Source organism: Balaenoptera borealis, assembly GCF_965194805.1.
Source record: "Balaenoptera borealis genome assembly, chromosome: 13".
Taxonomy (NCBI): domain Eukaryota; kingdom Metazoa; phylum Chordata; class Mammalia; order Artiodactyla; family Balaenopteridae; genus Balaenoptera; species Balaenoptera borealis.
This window is the reverse complement of record NC_138870.1, coordinates 59,384,606-59,410,295: the sequence shown is the minus strand read 5'-3', so window position 1 is coordinate 59,410,295 and position 25,690 is coordinate 59,384,606. Positions and strand designations below refer to the sequence as shown.

The following is a 25,690-nucleotide window of genomic DNA, read 5'->3' as shown; positions in this document are numbered from 1 at the left end:
GCAAACCAGGACACAAGAGAAATAAAATGAATGATCCCACTTTGGTGGAAAAATATGAGGAAGAAGGCAAAGAGGGAGTAAAATTAAAGGTGAGAGTTAGAATCTGAAGGCGCTATTGGGAGTCTTAGACCCCTTGCAGTAGCAGAGGATTTTCTCATTTAAGAGGAAGACACTCCGGACTTCCCTGGTGGCACAGTGGTTAAGAATCTGCCTGCCAATGCAGGGGACACGGGTTCAAACCCTGGGCTGGGAAGATCCCACATGCCATGGAGCAACTAAGCTCATGCGCCACAACTACTGAGCCTGCGCTCTAGAGCCTGCGAGCCGCAACTACTAGAGCCCGTGCTCTGCAACAAGAGAAGCCACCGCAGTGAGAAGCCCGTGCACCGCAAGGAAGAGTAGCCCCTGCTCGCCGCAACTAGAGAAAGCCCACACGCAAAAACAAAGACCCAACGCAGCCAAAAATAAATAAACAAATAAATATTAAAAAAAAAAAAAAAAGAGGAAGACACTCCAAGTCCTGTTTAAAGTGCTACAGAAGGGGACTGCATGTTTAATCTCTAGGATGGTCACTAATAGTTTGACTCAAGGCTATTATCTTATTGAGTGCCTTCACCTGCCATATACTACTGATTAGTGAATGTTTTTACTTTATAGATAAGAAAGTAGAGGCACAGAGAAGACCAGGATATTGCCCAAAATTTAACAGAAAAATAGGAATAATAGTTAATGCATGTTACGCGCTAACTATAGTATCATCTCATTTAACTTTTCACACAGCCTAGTTCTTAAACTTATATTGGAGACAAGGAAACTGAAGTTTAAAGAGACAAAGTAATTTGCCCAAGACCATACAGTGCCAGAGCTCAGTTTCCAATCTGAATCCTTCTGACTTCAAAATGTGACCTCTTAACCTCTATGCCAGAGTATCCCAAAGTTTGGTCCCCAAATGGGACCTGATTAGAAATGCAAATTCTCAGACTGACACCCTCACAATCCTGTTGAATCTGAAACTCTGGGGATGAAGCCCAGGAATGTGTATTTAACAAGCCCCCATGTGATCGGATGCCTGCTTTTCTGCGTGGAGCCTCTCTGCTTTGCAGTTTCTTGTCAGCCACATCTAATTCTTTGAGAAGAAACTCTGTCGAACCCCGTATGACAAAGAGGAATAGTAGTGTGTAATATTTTTGACCCCAAGTGCATAATAAGCACTTAATAAACGTTAGCAACTATTATTATTATGTTCCAGGTAGCACTCTGTATAGCCTTACCGGTGTTATATCATTTAATTCTTGCAAAACTAAATAAGGCAGGGCCTATAATTATTCCCATTCTACAGATGAAGAAACTGAGGCACAGAGAGAAAGTATCTGGCCCTAGGTCACAGAGCTGGCAAATGTCATAGAGCTCCAAATGTCATAGCCTTACTTTGAACATGGACATAGTAATTCTGAAGTCTGTGTTCTTAACCACTTCCTCCTATACCACAGGTTGGAGAAAAGGTTGATTAATCTCCATAGCTTGAATTAAATTCAACTTTGAGCTTTCAGTTCAGCTTTGCAGACTCATTTATGTGCTGCAAATCACTTCCCTCCAGCCTGACCCTGTTCACTTTTGCTAAAAAGTCCATGAATCCATTAGCCTTGATGTTTATGTCCCTCCCAGCATTGTGGACTGAACATGATAGCAGAGTCATCTACTCTAGATGCAATCCCATCTGTTCCCTCTGGGGCCCAGGAACATGCTGGTAAACAATTCTCAGGGTGACAGTCAATCCTTAGGGGAAAGGGACAGTGGTTGTCCCGAGCAGAAGTGGCATGTCAACACAGAATGGGAGACATAAAGAAAGGGAAGTCACCACAGAGAGGAATCCCCAAATAAGGTGGAAGAAATGGGCCCTAAAAGGCAGCTTCCTTTTAGAAGGAAGAGCAAGAAAGACAAAGAAAGCAAGCATGACTTAGGCTGTGAAGAGTGAGACAGAATGAAGGACAGGGAGGTCAGGACCTCAAAGGTACCATTGCCACTGTGTCCCCCAAGCCCTAGCCATGAACAAGGAATCTGGGATGGAACGCTCACTCATCACTTCCACTTGGGTAAAGATAGCACCAATCCACCAGACAGAGGTCCAGCAGGAAACGGATGGCATACTCAAAATGGTATGAGCAGAGCTCAGCAAAGGGACCAATGACCAAGAAGTGGGCCATCTTCCTGGATCCACTGGGATTTCCCTGGACCCACCACCTCTGAGCAGCTTCCCAGGGCCTCAGCACTCAAGGCTGTGCACACACTTGGCTGGACAGCTTGCCACAGGATTGGGGGTAGAGCAGTATATTTAGGCCCACTTAAAAGCTGTGTGACTCTATTCAGTTTCAAGGACCAGCTGTCTTTTCCATCCACATCTCCAAACAGGAAGTCATCAGCAGTTTCTGTATGTGTTGCTGTTTCTATTAACCTTCTAGATAGCCGGCCCTTCTCTAGATCACCGTCTGCCTGGGTTCACATCTCATCATCTCAGCAAATGCAGGGGTCCTCTGTATGGTCCCTGTGCCTCTGTCTGGCACTCCAGTCCCCCCACCCCCGCCCCGCCCCCCCCGCCACACTGCCACCCAAGTGATTGATCTAAAATACGAAACTGACCATGGTCTTCCTGAAATTGACGAGTGGCTCCCAATTATACACAAGATGCAGTCCAGGCTCCTTGGTGGCCATAGAAAGCCTTTGATGACTTGGCCTGTGCATTCCTCCCCAGCTGTAGCTGAAGCCACTCCTCTCCCTGCAATTTATGCTTCACTGTCTCAAACCCTTGTGGTTTCTAGGGTATATGCTGCTGTTCTGTACATTTTTGCTTTGGTAGATTCCCTTTTCTCCCCCCTGAAATATTTCTCACCTCTTCTCTGATACCCAGGACCCAGCACAGGGGGCAGGAAGTTCATTAGCCCAGGCTTCACCCTCACAAAGGGTCACAAACATAGCCCTTTGATTTATATACAAATAAAGTTAAATGTAGAGTCACAGAGATGCAGACAGGAATGAGAAATGAAGACAAGCTTCATATAACTTTCAACTCGGGCTCATTATTAGATCAATTTGCCTATAATGTTTTATAAAGAAATATTTTTAAAGAAATCCTTTCATTATTTTGTGAATTAAGCAACTTTTATAACCCTCTTCAAACATTTTTTTAGTTTTTTTTCTTTTCTTTCTTTTCCCTATACCCGGAAATCTCAAAATGGCAGTGACCCTCCGTTGACCCTTTATTTATTTATTTATTTATTTATTTTTTACAGTAAGTCCTTGTTGGTTATCTGACTGCTCACCAGTTCGCTAACTTGTCTCCCCAAACTCTGCTTCATCCCAGCATTACTTCTGTACCCACAGAGACATTTTTCATTTGTCATGCATAATGCCATATTATGTTGGAATAATTTGTTCTGTCTTCTCTGTGAGACTTCATAGTTTCTAGAACAGGTTCTCCAAGGCACCAAGTGAACAAATTTGAGATTGATTCCAGATATTATGATAATAATAATAATAATGGAGTAATTATATAATTGAAATAGACACATTTCAACAAAGTGCCGGGAATCATTCATTTCATTCTCACACATTTAATTAACTCAATCCTCTCCAAAACCCTGTGAGATGAGAAACTGAACCCTAATAACAAAGCCAATAAACAGCAGAGTCAGGATTCAAACCCTGGCAATCTGGCTTCAGAGAGGGTGTCAACCAAGCTACCAGCAGTTCTCAATCTTTGGTGTGTATCAGAATCACCTGAAGAACTTATTAATAAAACACAGATTGCTGGGTCCCCTTCACAAAGTTTCTAAATCAGAGCATTTATACTATACTCTGGTGTTATAAAAAATAATGAAGCAAAAATTTGAAAGCTATTTCATTAAATTCTTTGAGGATGATTTCATCTCATTAAATAGATAATCATATTTCAGAAAATAAATTTGCAGCTTTTTAAAAGGATTCAACTTTAAAGCGGACTTTGTAAAGACTGAGTTTGCATTTGTAATCATTGGTCTTTTCTCTGGAAGAGCACAGAATTTTGAGACCGTCTGGGTTCAAAAAAGCCTGCTGACAAGCTCTGTATTTGCACAATTTTACAATGAGGAAATGGGTTCAGAGAAATCAGTAACCTACTCATAGCTGAGCCAGCAAACAACCCCTCCAGAACGGCTGCCCTGAGAACAGGTTGAGCTCAGGGCACAACATTCCCTGATCAACTATCTAGTCACACCATCACCAGCTCAGCCCACTTCCCCACACCCCGTTCTTTCTAACCTTGTTTATTCCTCTGTAAAAGAAAAGCTTTTTGCTGCCTGACAGTTGAGATGCTTGCAAATCTGATGGATGGAACTTCTCCTCTTGCAACCGTCCGCTTCTCCCATTACAACCATCCCTCCCCACTCTACCCACCATTTGCAGTAATTTTTTCAAATAAAGTCTCTCCTTACCTAAACCTGGATTTATTTTGAACTTGATACTAGTTTGGGTTTGACTCAAAATGCGTATGATTTCTCACCTGCATGGAATCTTAGATATACACTCATGATATTTTTATCCTCATACGGTAGAAAGAATAATGGACCCGGAAAGATGTGAATATGAATATGTTAGGCTACATGGCAAAGGGGAATCAAAGTTGCCGATGGAATTAAGCTGCTACTCAGCTGACTCTGAGATGGAGAGATTATCCTGGATTATTTGGGTGGACCCAGTGTAACCACAAGAGTTCTTATCAATGGAAGTGGGAAGCAGGAGAAAGAGAACCAGAGAGATGATAGCAGTGTGAGAAGAACTCGGCCCAACATTTCTGATTTTGAAGATGGAAGAAAAGGGCCACGAGCCAAGGAATGCGGGTGGCCTCCAGAAGCTGGAAAAAGAAAAAAAATGGATCCTTTCCTAGAGTTTCCAGAAGGGATGCAGCACTGCTGACATTTTGATTTTAGCCCAGTGAGACTCATTTTGGAGTCTGACCTCCAGAACTGTAAGATAATAAATTTAGGTTGTTTTAAGCCACTAAATTCATGAAAATTTATTACGATAGCAATGGGAAACTAATATACCCCATTTTACAGATAACAGATCTGAGGTTTAGAGTTTATATAATTTGTCCAAGGTCATATAAGCAGTAAGTGATGAAGCCAAAACTGAAACTGAAGTCTCTATAATACAGAGCCCCTATTTCTACTACCATGATAATTTGTAAAACAAGTTCTAATCTCTTCTTCTACATGAAAGCTTTTCAAATATTTGTAAGTAGATACCATGTCTTCCTTTAGCCTTCTCTAGGAAAACCCAAAATTTCTTTAATAATCCTCAGATGACAGTTTAAGGTCCCCTAACCATCCTCCAGGAAATCCTCTTAATTTACTCTGAATTAAGTCTGAATAACTGGCCTGGAAAATTTTTGAATGGCCTTTAGTCTGTCCAAAGTGATGGATTTACCTCCTTGGGATAAATCTTGTCATAGGTGATACATTTTATTTTGACAAAATTATAACATTCCTTCTAACTTAAAGTCCTTTCTGAGTTAAAACTGTTAAGAAGATTAATGAAATTAATTGAGAGAGCTCAACTCATCTTCAGAATCTACTAAAAGGTCAAGAGGTCATCCATATATTGGGTAAGGATAGAATTGCAAGGAAAGTTAAGGTCTATAAGGTCTTAGTCAGGGTCTCATGAAAAAAAAGCAGGAGGGCACCTCATTAAATAAATCACTGAAGCATAACTGTCAAGGCATACTGCTGAGCTTTCCAGGAAAGGGTGAGCAGGATTAACTATTTCAATCTAAACTAAGGAACAACTAAAGAAAGCATAGCACAGATTTATGAGTCTAGAATATGTAACCCCATGATAAAATAGCATTTGGGTTTAGTATCACAGGGAAGTAAAAATGGCTATTTTATTTATGATCCTGAGGTCCTAAACAAGTCTATATCCTCACCCATTGAGTTTCAGGTTGGTACTGTAGCATGCTGATGGGGTTCAGAACACGCTATCCCCCAGAATGGCACCTTGGCATATTAAGTATCTTAAGCTGAAGGAGTTTGAGAAAACAGCAGAAGCAAGAAGGTCACTATGACCTCCCCCCTCAGTTGTCCTTCTTCCCTGAAAGCAGGAGATAAATTTCCCTTGTAAAAGGTACCCTCCCTGTACCAGGAAGAAGGAAGACATTTGGGCCTGAGAAATCTGAACCAACAAGCCTTGTTAAACTAACCCTTATCTTCCTAGTTATTCTTTACCATTTACTACCCCTAGCCCAAATTCCCTTATCTTGTCAATTCTTCACAAATTTATTGTTTCTTGGTCTAAAATGTATAAAAGCTTCCTGCTCGGGTCACTTTTTCAGGTCTTCATTCTCTTGTGAAGGCTCCCAGGTACATGTAAAAATTAGATAAAATTTGTATGTATTTCTCCTGTCAATCTGTCTTGTCAGTTTAATTTTTAGACATAGCCAGGGACCCTAATAGTGTTGAGGGAAACTTTTTTCTCTCCTGCAGTCCATTATCAAAAAAACATTTGCACAACTGTCATTTAATATTTAAAGAAATTTCAACCTGTGAAATTTAAGAGTAAAGGGCTAAGTGGGTACTTGGTTCCTCCCCTCAGAGCACCTTTATTATTCACTCACTTTATTTTTCCTTTCTTCAGCTTGTTAACTATCACAGTTGCTTTTCCAGAATCTTTTCTGTTTACAACATCTACAGACATCTTTATCTAGTGTTTCCCTCCCTTGAAGCACATAGCAGTTTTATATATAAGAATATTCGTTTATTCTAAGTCTTAGGTCTCCGGGGCTCTTTGAAAATTTTCCCTGAGGAGGTGTTAAGATCTGGCAATGGGGCTATTTCCAATTTCAGTCTTTGTTTACATGTGAAATCCCCTTTTTCTGGCTTAAGATTGTCCACAAAAAGTGAGGAAAGAGCAAGGGTCACATATGCTTCAGTATCTACTCTTGAAAGCTATCTACGCTATTGAAAAGTCTATTCCTGAAGTCTCCAATAGCTTCTTTGGAAGCTTCTTCACATTAATCAAAAAATGCAGACAGGGGCTTCCCTGGTGGCGCACTGGTTGAGAATCTGCCTGCCAATGCAGCGGACACAGGTTCGAGCCCTGGTCTGGGAAGATCCCACGTGCCACGGAGCAACTGGGCCTGTGAGCCACAACTACTGAGCCTGCGCGTCTGGAGCCTGTGCTCCGCAACAAGAGAGGCCGCGATAGTGAGAGGCCCGCGCCACCGCGATGAAGAGTGGCCCCCGCTTGCCACAACTAGAGAAAGCCCTCGCACAAAAACGAAGACCCAACACAGCCATTAAAAAAAAAAAAAAAATGCAGACAACTGAACTTTGCTCACTTTTTGTTCTAAGGTGCCTGGCTAATGGACAATTGTGTCTTATCAAAAGTTCCCCACTATCATTCTGCTGAACCCCTGCTTCTTACATTTATTCCACTATAACCCTAACCCATGCACTTATCTCTCTAAGTGACAAAATTTCACCAAGAATAATTTAGAATTACAGTTAAGCTACTTCCTGATTCCTAACTTTCAGAAACGATATGAGATAATAAATGTTTGTTGTATTAAGCTGCTTAACTTTTAGAATAATTTGATAACAGAATGATTATTCTACTGTTCACTTGTTTAAAGGATAGCATATGATATTTAAATACAAAAACATAAGCTTATCTGTTTTATAACTTTTTCATTTTAAGGCTAAAATTGCAATATATATTTGTTTATTCATTAATTTTAATTTTTTCCAGGGTTAATTATGCCCTGGGTACTATGCTAAGTGTCTTACTCTGCCCAGCTTTGGTGAAGAACTTAGAAAGCTGTTTGACAAGGCATTTAGATGCACATGGAAACCACTTAATGAGAGTTAATTGGGGGTTATTATTATCGTGGTCATTATGGATAAAAAGATCAATAAGTTTCTTGTTGGAAAGGACGTGGAAACAGTATGTACAAAGGACATAATGGATCTGGGAAGCATTTATCCATTTATTTAGCACCTTAATGTGTCAGGCACTGTGCCAGTTGTGGGGGAAAAATTCCATCAACATTGTTCTTATGGATCTTATCATCTAATGAGAGAGATAAATAATAGACAAGTAAACAAATAAGTATAAGCAGCGGTACTACAAAGGAAGAAAGAAAGAAGGATGAAGAGGAAGAGGATGACAGGAGAAATCTACTTGTATAGGATTTAGGGAAGGCTTCTAAGAAAAGTCAATATTTAAGCTCAGACCTGATGAATAAGAACCAGATTTACAAATATGGTGAAAGGAGAGGCCCAAGCCATGGGACGGGACCATGGCGAGTACAGTGCCTCTGAACTGTACAGCATGTATCAGGAATGTTGAGATATTAGGAAAATGTTGTTATAATGGATTGATGTATTTCAGTAATTTTTCAAAAGGACAAATTATCTGAGCCAGGTAAACAGTTCCGTATCCATGTTGTTTGGTAATATTTTGTCCCATTACTTATTGTCATTGCATTGTCTGCCCATCACTACACTTGAGAAAGAGACCTAAGAATGCATCAGGGCTAGCTATTGCAAATACATTCAGAGCTCAAAACAGGTAAGAGCAGGAGATAATAGATCTGGGAATCACCAGCTGAGATCATCAGATGAGACCATTCAGAAAAAGGCCATGTAAATTATATCCCCATCATAACAAAAGTCTAAAATATGTAGTTTTGCATTCTTGCCAGGCAGCAAGGAAATAGATACTGCAAGATGGAAAACTAGAGACCCTTTTTATGCTTTGACTAACCATTAGGTAAAACTGGCACTAGCAACTTGAAAGGCAGACATGTAGCTATGGGGAAAGTAGTTAGAAAAAAGCAGAGCTATGATGTTTTTTATAGTGAGGAACCGTGAAAAACAGTGAAACAAGAAAAACTAGTTACAACTAGGTAACTCAGCTTTGTTACAAGAGCTGGGCCTATATCCTGTAGGCCTACGGCTTCCATACTCCAAACAGCAGATTATTATGCAGTCTTTCTCAAAAGTCTCCATTAAGTATTACTGGCTGGACAACGGAAGTCAGTTGAGCAGAAAAGACCAGCTAAAGGGCACTGCATTCTTACTTAAACCCACTTTTCTAGAAGGCTTCAAAGTGGCTGCCACTCAATTGAGGGCTGGAGATACGGGCCAAGCACAGACACAGTAAATAAGATGCTGCTACCTTAAGAACTACTGATATAATGAGAGTAGCCCTCAGGCTGTGGATACTTTCATCTGAACTAACAAAACTGAAAGCAAAAAGACCAAGAACCATGTTTTGATGAAATTTTATCACCAATGTTGTAAGCACCCCTCCGAGGCCAGATGGACCCCGTTACCCAAAATTTGGTTTGGATGTTGAGACTAATAACCACACACACATCAAGAGGGTATGAAAAGGTTTATTATTCACATAATGAATGACACTTTCTGGGAGAGTGGGGCAGTTCCCGAGTAGATCCAAAAATGACTTGACTGGCTTGGCTTTTATTATTCTTAGGGTGTGGGGCAGGGAGAGGTTTCCTGCGAGCAGGCCAGGGCTTGTGTGGTTTGAACTTCCCACCCAGTCCAAAGCAGGGGGCACCCAGGCTCTCTAATCAGCTTGCCCAGATGTGGAACAGAAGGGGAAAGGGAATGGGGAGCAGAAAGGAAAAGCTGTTATCAGTCAAACATCGAAAATGGAGTCAGACTCCGTACAACAGTCAATTAAACAACAATCCTATAAACTATAAAAATCTACATTTGTTCAGTCTCTAAAGAAATCTAGGTCTACAAATCTCCACCAGCAGGCAGGGGCCTGCAAAAGCTGTGATGCCTCCCAAAAGTTTCATACGTGGCTACGTAATCTGAAGAGCAAGAGTTTCCTGGAAGTCAATTAGAGGCCACAGAAGGCAGTGGACAAGGGAGTTCCTCCCAGAGAGCAAAGTCTAACCAAGGACTGTAGATCCTGCCAGGGCAAGAGATCTTTATCATCTCTGCTCAGATTTTCATCATGGCTCCGGCCATGGACAGCTGCCCATCATTCCTGTCTTTTACTGTAGTATTCACTCTCTCCTTTTTCTTTTTCCCCAGTTTTAGTAGGACATATGTCCATCTAGCTGGAGATAGCATGTTCCAGCAGTCCTTGAAGCTAGGTATAGTTATGTAGTCAGTATTCATGAATGGATTATGAGCACAGTGATGGGTGGAACTTCCTTGAAAGGAAATAGCTAGCTCCCAAATTCCTCTCTTTTCACAGGCTACAAATTGGGTGTGCTTCTTTGAGCCAGCTTTGACTATGGGAAGAATAACACATTTGGTAATGAGAGGACAACAAGGTAGACAAATTCTGGATCCCTTGATTACCTTATGAAACAGAGGCTGCCCTCCCTGTCCTGGACTTCTCAACTACCTCTGGATTGCTATATGAGAAAGAAATCAACTCCTATCTTACATGAGTCATCATATTTTGGGGTTTCTGTTCCAGCAGCTTATACCATTTCCTTGCTTATACAAAAAAGAAAATGAAAATATTAAGAAGTTAAACTTCTTTACCTTCTATGATCTTAAAAATGTCTCCTTGTTCCTTCAAATTCTATCTTTAATGATAAGTATAATAAAGAACCTCAAATTTAACTGGCTACAAGCAAGGAAGACCTTAAAACTATATGTGACCTCAGTCATTCAGCATGCTTCTCCTTTTTTCCAAAAAATCAGCCTACAGAATATAATCAGGTATACTCTTTGAGCCTAAATGGAAGCATTTAGTTAATATAAATGGATGAGTAAAAAACTGGTAAATAAAAGCTCATCAATATATATCACCTTCCCTTTTTACCAACACAAATGTTGATGTACTATTTTTATCTACTCCCTGTAATCACTTAATCACAGATTATTGGGTTAAGATAAAAATGGATAAAGTAGACTTTATCTCTCACAATGTGATGCAAAGATGACTTTCTCTGATTCCCAGTTTCGTGTTACTCTGTGCTTCAGAATGGTTCACTGTGTTGCTAAGACAACAGGGATGCTGCAACAGAAAACTGGGATTGAAGTCAAGGCACTGTAGCTGCCTCAAAGGATGTCATAAATAGTGTGTTCAAGGCCTTTTTCACAGTGAAATCTGTAACACTTGAATTGGAAGAAAAATATCATCCAACACCCTAGTCTTCCACAGAAGACAACGGCTCACTCAATTACTTGCGTTCTAAAATTAAGAAAACATTGGTATGTGGACTAAAGTCAGGAAATCATCATTCCACTAATACGTATCTTTCTTAGAATGCTGCACAAATAACTGAGGGAAGCTTGTCCTTAAATTCCAATTTGCCTTTATTCTAATAGAAGCATGTCTGAAGAATACTAGAAGAAAGCAAAAAGAGATTATGTTGTCACTTTTTCCTTGACCAAAAATGTACATCTCATCTAAACAAAGGTTTGATTCCACATGGTAAATAAATAGGGTAGGTTTGATATTCACTGAGACCTGTGATTGATATTTGGAATCTGAGTTTATGAACAGATGCAAATAAGTATGGTCTCCTCAATGAACTTTTGATAAAGGCACAGAGAGCTCATCAGCAAAGTGATGTGAGCTGGCTTGCATCTCCAGGTGTGTCCAAGCAAGCAAAACAACTGCAGCAATATTTTCGTTTTAATACTGAAAACATCAAAGCAAGGACAAAGAAAACATAATAAAATGTTTACCTGATTTTGACTATTTTTTTTTCTGACCTAAAAGAAAAAAGAAACGAAAATAGCATTTAACTAAGCTGAAAAGTGTCCTTCACATCATGTACATTCTACTGCACAGAGATTAAATCCATCAAAAATAACCTGAACAGATGAATAAAGAGGCACAGTGCTCTTGGAGCTAGGACAGGCCTTGTTCAGAATCATCTCCCTCTCTTAAGAAATAATCTGGTGAAAAACAATGCAGAGGCAAAGGTGAGTGTGGAGAATGTTTTCCCAGTCTTTGAGGGTTCCTTGCTGAAGAGTCACAGGAGTGACTGGAGTCTGAGTTAACAGTGCAGTTTTCCTTTTTCAAGCAGGAGTCAAAAGGTACTCTTTACTAGTGGAAACTGGGGATTACATTGTGAGGTCAAGACTTGTGCAGGAATTCCTGTCTCCAAGTAAAAGTTTAATCTAGCAAAATCAAATGAAACCCGTAAGACCCTTTTTTAAAACCCTGGTGTTCTAAGCATAAAAAAGGAAATAGAAAAGAACACAGACCACTCTCTTTTAATAATTTTAAGTAGCATAAATCATAATGGTTTGTATTCTACACTGTACAATTATATACTGTTACTTCCCAAAGAAAATTAACTTCTATTGGATTTTCTGAAACAGATTCTCCGTACAGCTTGACCCTTTAGCCATCGCTACGACACATGGAAAACAATCTATGAGGTCCCAAGTCTTCTGGTTGTGCCCATTTCTGCTATCATTGAGGGGGAGCCTCTCAGAGACCTCTCACAGCCCCTTCCATCTCCTGCGCCAGGAAGCAGGCTCTGCAGGTAGATGTGTGCAGATGAGTGCAGCTTCTGTGCTTTGCTTCCCATAAGCCGACTCCCCTTTAAGAGAACTTGCGCTTCTTCATGGCTTCTGCCTTGACTGCCAGGCTCTTGGCACAGATGGTCAGGACCACAATGAGAACGCCCACCACAAATGTCACCAGGGGCCAGAGGAAGCAATGCAGGAGGACAATCTCATCATGCGTGCGATGCAGGAGCACATCATCTGGTCTGCAAGACAGTGGAGAATAGGAAAGAAAGAGTGGTCAACTGCCTTGGCGTGACATAACTCTTCACAGCGTGGAGCTCAACTTGCTTTCTAGCCCAAAGGGCATAACCATCATTGAAAGCAAAGACTTCACGCTGACTATAAATACTGTACTTTGTGCTTCAAATCCATTATGAAAAGTTCTGAGGTCTTGAATCAAGTAATTGATGCATATTATTTATAATGTGATTTACATGTAAAATGTCAAAAGTATAGCAATCTCTTACACTATTATTTTCCTCCATTCTAAGTTGCTTAACATATTCCACTTTCTCACGCATCTTTTAATGTCGCTGAATCAGTCTAAAAATTGCTTACGGGTTGGCACTGTCAAACAAACCCAAATCCAAATGATGTTTTGTTTTGTTTTTTACCCCTTTCACCCATTTTGCCCACTTTCCCAACCCTCCACTTCTGGCAACCACCAATCTAATCTCTGTATCTATAAGCCCAGTTGTTTGTTGTTGTTGTTTATATGTATTTATATGTTTATATGTGATTCCACATGTAAGTAAAATCATATGACACATATAAGTGAAATCATATGACATTTGTCTTTCTCTATCTGACTTATTTCACTTAGCATAATATCCTCAAGGTCCATCCATGTTGTCACAAATGGCAAGATTTTGTTCTTTTTTTATGGTTGAATAATATTCCATTATACATATAATATATAATTTATATGTATAATCACATTTTCTTTAGCCATTCATCCATTGTTGGACACAGGTTGTTGTCATGTCTTGGCTATTGTAAGTAATGCTGCAATAAACATGCGGGTGCATCTATCTTTTCAAATTAGTGTCTTCATTTTCTTCAGATAAATACCCAGAAGTGAAATTGTTGGATCATATGGTAGTTCTAATTTTAATTTTTTGAGGAAGCTTCATACTGTTTCCATAGTGGCTGCACCAATTTACATTCCCCCCAACAGTACACAAAGGTTCCCTTCTCTCCACATCTTCACCAACACTTACTATTTTGTCTTTTTGATAATAGCCATTCTGACAGGTATGAGGTTATATCTCATTGCGGTTTTGATTTGCACTTCCCTGATGATTAGTGATGTTGAGCATTTTTTCATGTACCTGCCAAATGACCTTAATTTACAAAAATAGGCAGTTAAAGTCACTATTTGAATTTAGACGGAAAGACCTATGGTGTAGTCTTCAGGTCGACTCAGCTTCACCGTGTGAAGGTTTTTAATAATGAACAGACTAGTGAATGGTTGGATTTAATGCATTTTTCCATGCTTCTGGGTAGGGTTAGCCATCATTTTAAACCACTGACCACTTTCTTGATAAATTTTGCAAAGTCTTAGCAATATATCTCAATCTTATCAATGTGGGGCTTCTATTGGCAATTCCAACATTGGTCTCATTCACGGGAAGTGAAGATGAGATACATTCCAGAAGCCATGATCTGTCATCTTTGGCCACTAGAGAGAGATCCTGGGAATTTAGCTTTCATACAAGAGGTTTACATTTTGCAAGATATTTCCATTTCAGCCACAGGAAAGTCTGTTCCATTATGCTAGAGTAGCAATGCTTCCACCAGAAAATAAAATAATGTGGAATAATCAGTCCAATTGCCCTCAAGAACATCAGAGGCTTTAGAGTACAAGAGCAGTGCATTTAACAGAGGAATGTATTCCTGAGGCGCTCTCACTAACCACAGCTCTCATAATTCAAGACCTATTTTCCCAGAAGACTGACAAAGAATGTTGGATATGTCTCTTCTACCTGTAATGCAGCCATCACGTAGCATTAATAAAAACGGTTTTGCAGACTGGCTTTGAAATTACGTAATCCTTGCCCTTTTTTGTGCATAATATCATTTCAAATCCTGCACATAAAGTGAGATTTTTATTGACATTTGATTTCAATTAAAATTTGAACTAAGTGAATGCAGAGTCATTGTAACAATTAAGCAAAAATCATCCTAGCTTGCAGAAGTTACTCCTTTTTATGAATTCCGATAGCAACACATTGTCTTCAAAACTTGTGCTACCATTAATTTGTGATATATATTAATGTGTGTATCCTTTGCTTCTGTAAGACCCTTGACTTTGTCATTGCCTGTTTATTCTGCACATAGATGGTGCTAAGTAATGGCTTGCTACTGGTGAAGGGGAAACCATCCCAATTGCAGCCTTGTTAGTCATGCAAAATTTCAACAAACTTCAAGCCTTGAATGTGAAAAAGCAGAGGCCTGGGTCCAAAAATAGTCAGGGCACAATACAGTTCTAGTCATATTTTCCAGTCTTTGAAATCCCACCTGCAGCACTGCCATGGTTCTTTCTCCAGCTACGAGAGCTCACTGCTGTCAGACCCTCTACCTACATGTGCGAGGGAAGGTGAAAGTTTCTTGGCGTGACTTTCCTCCCTCCCTTCCTTCTTACCTTTATTCCTACCTACCTTCCTTCTTACTTTTCTTTCCCCTCTCCTCCCCTCCCCTTCCTTCTTGGATTGTTCTACGCCTGCAGAATTGATTTGTACAAAGATGAACTAGATTCTTCATCAAAGGGTGAGAGTGTACAATAATGTGAATGTACTTAATACCATGGACTATATACTTATATGCGGTTAAAATGGTTTTTAAAAAGGGGGGGTTGGCAGAGGGGGACTTGAATTTTTAACACTATTTTAATGAATTTGCATGTGATTTCTATACTAACGTGTTTTACAGCTAATTTTCTAGTAAAATGCTTCAGTGAGCATCTTGTACCTTTCTTCTCTAGTCACTATTGTTGAGGCTGAATCCTCTACCACAATACAGTAGTCCCTCCCCTTATCTGTGGTTTTGCTTTCCGTGGTTTCAGTTACCTCGAGTCAACTGAGGTCTGAAAATATTAAAACGGAAAATTCCAGAAGTAAAAAATTCATCAGTTTTAAAGTGTGTGCCATTTTGAGCATCATGATGGAATCGGTTGTCGTCTGCTCCGTCCCACCCAGGATGTGAATCACCCCTTTGTCCAGCGTATCCTGTCTGTTAGTCACGTAGTAGCTGTCATGGTTATCAGATACTTATTATGTCATGATACTTCAGTGCTTGTGTTCAAGTCACCCTTATTTTACTTAATATTGACCCCAAAGCACAAGAGCAGTGATCCTGGCAATTCACATATTCTCTTCCTGTGCCTAATTTATAAATTAAAGTTTGTCACAGGTATGTATGTATAGGAAAAAACCTAGTATATGTAGGGTTCGGTACTAGTCATGGTTTGAAGCATCCATCCACTGGGGGTCTTGGAACATATCCCCCATCTGCAGAGAAGGGGGCACTACTGTACTGTACAACTGAGCCAGGAAAATAGCCACAGATGAGGGGGATTGGAACCATTACACATATTTTCTGAAACACAGTTTGAAGAACATTTACTAAAAAAGAATGTGAGTAAAAGGAGGAGAGAAAATAATAACTGGAAAATGGTGGACCCAGATATTTGTTTTATTTAGAAACTGCTTGGCATTCCACACCCAAAAAAGCCCTTGGGGCAAAATTTGATTTTAATATTTCAAATGACAAAACGACATCATTCACTTGAGTTAGCCATGTTGAATTTGTAATCGCTTCAAAAGCCTTCTTTGAGGTAGAAATATTATATAAACATGTACATGGCTTCTTTAAAAATAACTAGTGTCTGTTTCCATTTCATATGGTTCTAAGATGTCCCACAGTCTCCTTCGATGGGAATGAAGGGTACAGAATATGCCGCTTTGGCATAAGGATTATTTTGAACTGAAGGCAACTGAGAAGCAGCAGCTTCAAAGAGAGCTCTTCACACTTCCCCTATTTGCCTAAAAGCAGGACATAAATTTGTAAAGATAGTCCTCCTCCTTTCTCTTCCTGGAAGGACGGAAGTTAATCACTGGAGACAACTCTATACCCTAATAGCCCAGAGATGGCACCAGAGGAAAAACAAACTTTATTAACTCAGCACTTACCTTCCATTAGTTCCGCATATATTTACCTTCCTACGATATGCTGCCCTAGAAACTCAAGGTCCTTTTCCTTCATCTTGTCACTTCTCTAACAATTTATTGCTTTTTTTTTAAAAAAAAAGATGGCATAAGCCCAAGTTCTAACCACCTCTTTGAGTTGCTCACCACTGAGTGCTCTCATGTGTATGCAGGGTGCACATGTTAATAAACTGCTCTGTTTTTCTCTTGTTAATCAGTCTTTTGTCAATCTACTTTACAGGGCCCAGGGCAATGAACCTAAGAGGGGTAGAAGGAAAAACAGTTTTTCCTCCCCTATAGGAAAAAACTTATATCTCTGCAGAGTAATGCTTAAGTCCATCATTCAGTCATAGGATTTACTGAGATAATCTCTAAATTGTCCTTGTGAAATAATTAAAATCTGGCTCTTTCAAACTGGGACTTTAGTGCCATAATTGAAGGGAACGCCCCACCTCCGCCTCAGCTTCCTGCAATTTTAGCAGGCAGATTTCACATGGGTTAGCAAAAATTATTCCCAAAGGGGTTTAGACTTAGAATGCAGTTTTCCATAATTCCGTAATGGTGGGACTAAAGAGAAACTTTTAAAAAAAGAATCACTGTTTTCAGCATTTGGCAAACTAGATAAATGGCCTGATGAGATCTGAATATTATGTATTAAAATCAGGATGGTGATGAGGATGTAGGCAATAAGCAACAAACAAACAAACAAAAAAGGATGATTACTTTGTATCTGAGGACTTCAAAGAAGTAAGCAAGAGATTTGTTTGGGGTTGTGTAGAAACACTTTTAAGCCCTGAGGAGGGATGCGTACAAATATCATAAAACAAGAGTAAGTGCTGTCTGTGGGTTCCCTTAAAAATACTTTCCTAAGGGTTGGACTTACCCTGAGTTGAGCTTTGAAAGTATATTGTGGACTTCCCCGGTGGCGCAGTGGTTAAGAATCTGCCTGCCAGTGCTGGGGACACGGGTTCAAGCCCTGGTCCGGGAAGATCCCACATGCTGCAGAGCAACTAAGCCCATGCACCACAACTACTGAGCCTGCACTCTAGAGCCTGTGAGCCACAACTACTGAGCCCGCGTGCCACAAATACTGAAGCCTGCACACCTAGAGCCCCTGCTCCACAGCAAGAGAAGCCACTGCAATGAGAAGCCTGTGCACTGCAACGAAGAGTAGCCCATGCTCACTGCAACTAGAGAAACCCTGCACACAGCAACGAAGACCCAATGTAGCCAAAAATAAATAAATAAAATAAATATATTTATTAAAAAAAAAAGAAAGCATATTGTGATAACAGTAGCCAGAGTTTTTAAGTGCTTACTACCCTCCAAGTACTCTGGTAGAACATTTAATCTCTCTTGATCCTTAAAATAACCCTGTGCTGGAAGAATGTTTGTCATTTTATAATCAAAGAAACTGAGGCAAAGAGAGATTAGTTTTCCCAAGATTACACAACTTAAAATAATGATCTGAAACCCTGTGAGTATGATTTTTAAACCTGTACTATTTACTCCTCAGCCAGCTTTTCTCAAATTTGAATCACCTCTGCTATTTGCTGTAACGCAACCTCCTGGGTTTCAACCCCTGGTTCACTATATCAGAATCGGAGGTTGTGGTATCCAGAAATCTGCATTTTTGAGAAGCTCTTGGGTGACTCTAAAACATAATAAAGTTTAGTAAGCACTGTGAAAAATTCAAGTAGTTAAAAAAAACGTGCACTGCATGAAAGTACCCTGGGATAAGACAGGAGGGGAGCAGGGGGCTGGCAACGGGAGCAGGGATAGGGGGTGGAAATACAGACCTGAACGCTAGATTTGCCCAGGGGGGGCCTTTGTCCTAGTTGGTAAAAAGGCACTCCGTAGGCTAGCAGCAGACCTAGCTATACCAGACGAGAAGATAAAGATTTGTTGTGTATCGTCCTCAATATAAAAAATAGATTCCCTTTGACTTTGTCTCACCAAAGGAGATTTCTTCTACCTCACAATGCTTGTTCTGATGGCTAACAGGGAGAGGAAATGGAGACCTATTTTTTTAATGGACTGGAAAATTTCTTAAACTCATCTTAACCAGTTCGTGTAAAAATCTGAACTGCATTATAATTTACCAGTATCGCATGATGGTAATTGTACCCATCAAAAGACAAGATGATCTCCTTCAAAGATCCTATAGGAAACAGAAATCTTTCTAGATTTATTATCACAGGTACTTCTTATCTGAGCAGAGAAATTTCCTTTTCATGCTAGAAAGTTAAAATTTTGGCCCATCTCTAGCAAGACTATAATGACTTTTTTGTGCCAACCAGACCTCTCATGCTTTGTCTTATTTTCTTCACACATTTCTAATTTATTTCATCTTGAAAAATTCTGTCAATCTTTAGAGCACTCATTAAACCCTTTTAGAACAGGCGTGTGTCAATTATGTACATTTACACATCAGGTATACAATAAACACTGGAAACTTTTTTAATTGTCAAGCTTTACCCATATTTCTATGAGGAAGAATATGCTGTATCATTACCGGAAATTGCACTTATGTGTTTTGATGAAATCTCATTTTAAAGTCTATAAATGCCTCGTTATGATCACAATCATAAAATAATTCTGCAGGCATAATATCAGTCCAATATGCCAGGCCTCTGGTATAGCAGCATAGCCAAATGACATAAAAAAGGTAATGATTTCATCCTCTGAACCTTCTGAATAGGTGCTATCTATTCCTGCTCTAAATCTTGTTTATTATTTGTAGCATGACCTACTTTTAAAAAGAATCTGAAATAGATAAAAATAAAAACAAAAAACTTAAGTACAGGGGGGTTCCCTGGTGGTGCAGTGGTTGAGAGTCTGCCTGCCGGTGCGGGGGACACGGGTTCGAGCCCTGGTCTGGGAGGATCCCACATGCCGCGGAGCGGCTAGGCCCGTGAGCCACAATTACTGAGCCTGCGCGTCTGGAGCCTGTGCTCCACAGCAAGAGAGGCCGCGATAGTGAGAGGCCCGCGCACCGCGATGAAGAGTGGTCCCCGCTTGCCGCAACTAGAGAAAGCCCTCGCACAGAAATGAAGACCCAAGACAGCCATAAATAAAATAAATAAATAAATAAATATTAAAAAAAAAAAAAACTTAAGTACAATAAAATCCTTAAACTGACGGTAAAGAATAAGTACAATGTAATTAGGATGGGGATAATATAGAAATCCCAGGCTAAGAAAAGCTCCTACCTTAAGCGTAAGTGCAACTTACCTCTGAGCTTCCCAGTGCCCAAGGAAAAAAAGAACAGAGATGAGTTACACAGCTGTCATATAAAAAAAGGAAGCATGCCAATTCACCAGATCGAACTTTCTGCTAGGGCTAAACTCCATAAATTAGGTTGTATGCGCTTTTACATAAAGCAATCTGTATAACACATTTAAAGGCCGTTAATAGCAGTTTTACAAAGCTGGTTAATGAAACCATGGGAGGGGTTTTCAAATACTGATTCCAAAGTCTCAGTTCTACTGAGGTTTTAAGTAAGTTTTCAGGCAAGGCTGACGATTACTCACATCTGGGAATACCTGACCTAAACAATGCATTTTATTTTTTTCCCAGCTTTACTGAGCTGTAATTGACATACAACAAACTGCATGCACTTAAAGTATACAATTTGATGAGTTTGACACATGTATACACTTGTGAAACCATCATCATAATGAAGACGGTAAACATGTCCATCACCGTAAAAGTTTTTTTGTACTCCCTTGTAATCCCTCTCTGTCACTCATGTCCGCAACCTTACCAACAATGCTTTTTAAATATCAAATGTATCAGCCCAGTTTTTCACAATAACTGAAGAGCAAATCGTTCAAGACTGAAATTACTGAGGCGCAGTCCCTGCTATTGGTTGAAAGGAGAGTCTTCTGTCAGGTTAGATTCTGACGTGGAAGTGACAAAATGATACCTCACGCAGATATCTTTGCCTGGAGTCGGGCTTCAGACAGCTCTTGAAAGTTTTCAGCAAGACTCTATGCTATGCACTTTCTAGAAGGAGACTGAATTAAAATGCACCCCATGAAGAAACTGACTTGATCTACTGACATGATTTTTAAAAGATTTTTTTTTCTACCCACAGATGCTGAAGATTAGCTGATAAAAACATTGAATTTGGTTTTGGCATAATTGAGCTGTCCTTACTGAGAGTAATTAACTAATGTGTTTGTTTAGTTGCTGTTTGAAGCAATCATAAGAGCTTGCCAAGAGAGGAGAAAAGTATGTTTATCTTCTTATAGGATCACAGGAAAGCACCTAACAGCTAACCTAGTTATCAAGTTAATTCTATTAATTACAGTAGGAAACAGGGACCAGATCACAGATACCTTCTGCAGTATTCTTTATGGTGATTTGCTCTATGGTGAGCCCATTTTTGTCCACGTGAGTTCAACAGTGATATTGTGATAAGGGCTTTTAAAAGCTTGGGAGGTATTCTATCAACATCATGGCTTTGCTCCATAGATGGCACCTATCTGTGGATGAAAGGCTGATTATAGGTCTATAAATGTTATAAACATCCTTACATTTTCTTAACTATTTTCTCCAATTAGGTGAACTCATAGTAGTAATGTTTAATTGTATAAGCGTTGTTCCTCAAGCTTGCCTGTTCTTCATGGAGGAAATTAAATCGAGCCCCAAACTTGCAGTTTCCAGAAAGAGAAATTTGCATTGAGCAAAACTGGCAGATATGATATTTGGAGCAATAAAGGGTTAAATTAATTATAAATAGGAAAGATTATACTTTAAGTCCACCCTGATGGAAAGTTCTAAGTCTTGGAAGTGTAGGACAGTATTTCAGAACATGAACTTGAGTTAGACGAACCTGGGTTTAAGTATGGGCTTTACAACTTGCTAACTACATGATCTAAAGAAAAATACTTAATCCCGGAGTCCTAATCTTTCATCTGTAAAATGGGGATAATAATACCTACGTTATAGGGTTCCCCTGAGGAGTAAATGAGATAATGCATGCAAGGTGTGTAGGCAGATGGCTTCCTAATAGTGAGTGTTCGATATTCCATAAGGAGTGGTAATGTTAATGACTGTCATTACAAATTTGGGGCTCACAACTCAGAAAATGATTTTAAAATGCTGGCAGTAACATATCTCCTACAAACGTCTTCTTCAGTCTAAGACTGCCAGGCTGAAGTCATAGGAAATTCTTTTGATCAAATTAAAATTCCCTTTGGTATAGATATGCTCATTCCCCTCAGCCTCCTTTGCCCCTTGTAGCCATCATTCCAGTCCTTTGTGGGGGGCTTAAAGGTAACAGTGTTAAGAAAGAGAATAGGTTTAACAAGCTAACGATTACAGTTGCCCCCGAACAACTTGGGGGTTAGGGGGACCGGACCAATCTCCACACAGTCAAAAATCTGCATATAACTTTACAGTTAGCCATTCGTATCCCAAGTTCTGCATCCATGGATTCAACCAACCTCAATACTATGGTACCATAGTATTTATCAAAAAAAAGCCCATGTGTAAGTGGACCTGTGCAGTTCAAACATGTGTTGTTTAAGGGTCAACTGTACTTTCAATTCTAACATATGCACCTCGGATAGAGACAAGCAAGGGGAAAAAAATCAATAACACTAGTCCCTTGACTAGGAACACAAATATCCCCTAAATTTATCCCAAGCCATCATTTAACAACATTAAATTATTATAGTGGTTGGGCTTATTTAGCAAACATTTTCCTACTGATTAGGATGGTTGTCTCTACAGATGCAGCCCAGACAAGCAACTGTCTCAACCCAGCTCTTCTGAAGCAGAGGCCTGGGAAAACCATGGCAGCTTTGTGCTCCCAGAGTAAAAAACTTCTTTTAAGTTCTTATCCACACTGTGTAGTAATTATTTTCTATACATCTGTCTGTTTCCCCAGCCTGAGTCTAAGAGCCCTGAGGTAATGGGCCCGTTATGGATAATCCCTGCCTGAGAAAATCTCTCCTGAGTTGTCAGGAAAAAAAGAGGGATTATTGCCAAGACCTGAAAACCAGGAGGATGCTTATGACTTTTTGTCTTTAAAAAAGGCAAATCAGTGAATCGATTTTACCCTAGATTCAGCTTGGCATAATTACAAATCCTGTTTTTGTTCCATTAAAAAAATGGAAAAAAATTTAAAACTATCTAGATAGTCTCTAAGGCAGACCTAAGACTGCATTAAATTTGCATGAAATCCTTTCCTCTTCCACCCACCTCTGTGAGCTGCTCAGGAAGAGTCACCTGTATCCGTGACTGTGACTGCTGGAGAGCACGACTTTCAGCTCCCTGGCGGCATCAAAGAAGAGGAGGATTTTGTAAAGTGGATGACTGTTTTGACCCAGCAATTCCTCTGAGTTTTTCTCAAGAAAAGCTGTTCTTTGGGGTAATTTGGTTTGTGGGTCTCTGAGTTACCAGGTAAGTTATTTATTTCACATAGGGTTGTAAGTGTTTTCTGGGCAAAATGCTTAAATTTAAGGTTTAAACAGAAATAAACTAGAGAAAAGAAGACATCTACATTCTATTTGAGACAGATTATTCCATAATAGTTCTCACCTTGTGTACCCTACTTAGTTTTTAAAGTGAAAATCTGATACCATTTTAAATCAGTGGGAAAGATGGGTTGTTCAATAAATTGTGTTGGGACAATACTGATCATTTGGGGAAAAAGCATTCGTTCCTCATCTTATTCTTTCCACCAAAAAAAAGAGGAAAAAACCCAGATGGACCAGAAACTTAATTGTAAAAAACAAACTGTGAATTTTCTAGAAGAACACCTGAATGTTTAAAAATAACCTTGGAATGAGGAAAAAAGAAGGTCTTTGTAATGGGGTTTTTTGATATAAGTATGTCCCAAATATTCTACTGGACTTACTTATACTAAGAAATTATTCATTGTTTATCAGAAATTAAAGTTTAACTGGGTTTCTTGTATTTTAGTTTGCTAAATTTAGCAACCCTAATTTCTAAGACATGAAATGTAGAAACTATTAAAAAAATATGGATGATCCAATTATAGAAATGTATACATTTTTGTATAGACAAAAAACTCCACAAAGACCCATAGGCAAAAATAAAAACAAATAGCTAATATTCATATGAAAAGATACTCAATTATTTTCTTTAATAAAAAAGAGCAGGGTAGTGTCAGTAGTCAAGATGGTGGAGTAGGAAGAACCTGAACTCACCTCCTCCCAAAAGCACACCAAAATTACAACTATTTACAGAGCAACAATCTATGAGAACAACTTGAAGACTAGCAGAAAAGTTTTTTCCATAACTAAAGATATAAAGAAGGAACCACGGGACTTCCCTGGTGGCACAGTGGTTAAGAATCCGCCTGCCAATGCAAGGGACATGGGTTCAATCCCTGGTCCAGGAAGATCCCACATGCCACAGAGCAACTAAGCCCGTGGGCCACAACTACTGAGCTTGCGCTCTAGAGCCCACGAGCCACAACTTACTGAGCCCGTGCGCCACAACTACTGAAGCCCGCGTACCGAGAGCCTGTGCTCCGCAACAAAAGAAGCCACCACAATGAGAAGCCCGCTCACTGCAACGAAGAGTAGCTCATGCTCGCTGCAACTAGAGAAAGCCCACACGCAGCAACGAAGACCCAAAGCAGCCAAAAAATAAATAAAATTAAAAAGAAAAAAAAGAAGGAACCACAAGATGGGTAGGAGGGATGGAGATGATGTATAGTCAAAATGCATACCCTCAGGTAGATGACCCACAAACAGGAGGGTAATCACAATTGCAGAGGTTCTTCCCAAAGAGTGAGAGGTCTGAGCACCACATTGAGCTCCCCAGCTTGGGGGTCCTGCACTGAGAAGACAAGCCTCCAGTACGTCTGGCATTGAAGACCAGCGGGACTTGAGTACAGGAGAGTTGGTGCAACACAGGAAACACAGACTCCGTGCTTAAAGGGTGCACATGAAATATCATTTGCCCCAAGTGCCAGCAAAGAGGCAGTAATTTGAATGCAGCCTGGGAAAACCCATTTGTTGGTAATGGAGAGCCTCCTGGAGAGGAAGGAGGCAACTGGGACTCCCCCTGGGGACACAGACACTGGCAGGAGCCATTTTGGGGGGGTTTGTTCTACCATGAGGACATTGGTGCTGGCAAGTGCCATTCTGGAGTCCTCTCTCTAGCCTATTAGTGCTAGGGGAATATGTGCCCACCAGCAGGCCAGCACAAGCCCTGGGTCCTCCTGGGCAGGCCAACAGCCATCTTACAAAGGCAGGGTCTGGCAGCCAATTGTGCTGGGGCTAGGCCCACCTACCAGTACATCCACAGTAGTTGGCCTGTCACAACAGAAGGGTGCATGCAGCCCACATAGAGGGCACCCATAGAGTAAATAGCTCTGGTGACAAGAGGGGAGTGTGTTATTGGACCTCATAGGACGTCTCTTACATAATGCCATTTTCCCAAGATCAGGAAACAACTAACCTACCTAATACATAGACATAAACACAGAGAATTAGGTAAAATGAGGCGACAGAGGAATATGTTCCAAATGCAGGAACAAGACATAACCTCAGGAAAAAAAAAAACTTTAAAAAGGGGCAAAAGCAAGCTACCAAATAAAGAGTTAAAGGTAATGATCATGAGATCAATAAATTCGAGAGAAGAATGGATGAACACAGTGAGAATTTTAACAAAGGGTTAGAAAACATGAAGAACCAAATAAAGCTGAAGAATACAATAGCTGAAAGAAAAAATACACTAGAAGGAATCAGCAGTAGATGATACAGAGGAACAGATCAGTGACCTGGAAGACAGAGTAGTAAAAATCACCCAAGCTGAACAGAAAAAAGAAAAAAGCATTTTTAAAAATGAGAATAGTTTAAGGGACTTCTGAGACAACATCAAGCATACTAACATTTGCATTATAGGGGTCCCAAAAGGCGAAGAGAGAGAGAAAGGGGCAGAGCATTT

The 25,690-nt window shown here is 40.0% G+C and overlaps 1 protein-coding gene across 1 annotated transcript in view; it reads right to left on the bottom strand.

Moving 5' to 3' along the window:
• Window positions 1–9,412: 9,412 nt before the first annotated feature.
• Window positions 9,413–25,690, bottom strand: part of KCNMB4 (potassium calcium-activated channel subfamily M regulatory beta subunit 4) — a 68,909-nt gene continuing 52,631 nt past the window's right edge. Inside the window, exon 3 of the mRNA XM_082351700.1 lies at window positions 9,413–12,754. Coding sequence (XP_082207826.1) covers window positions 12,586–12,754 — 169 coding nt within the window. The 3' untranslated portion in view covers window positions 9,413–12,585. The remainder of the gene's footprint in view (window positions 12,755–25,690) is intronic.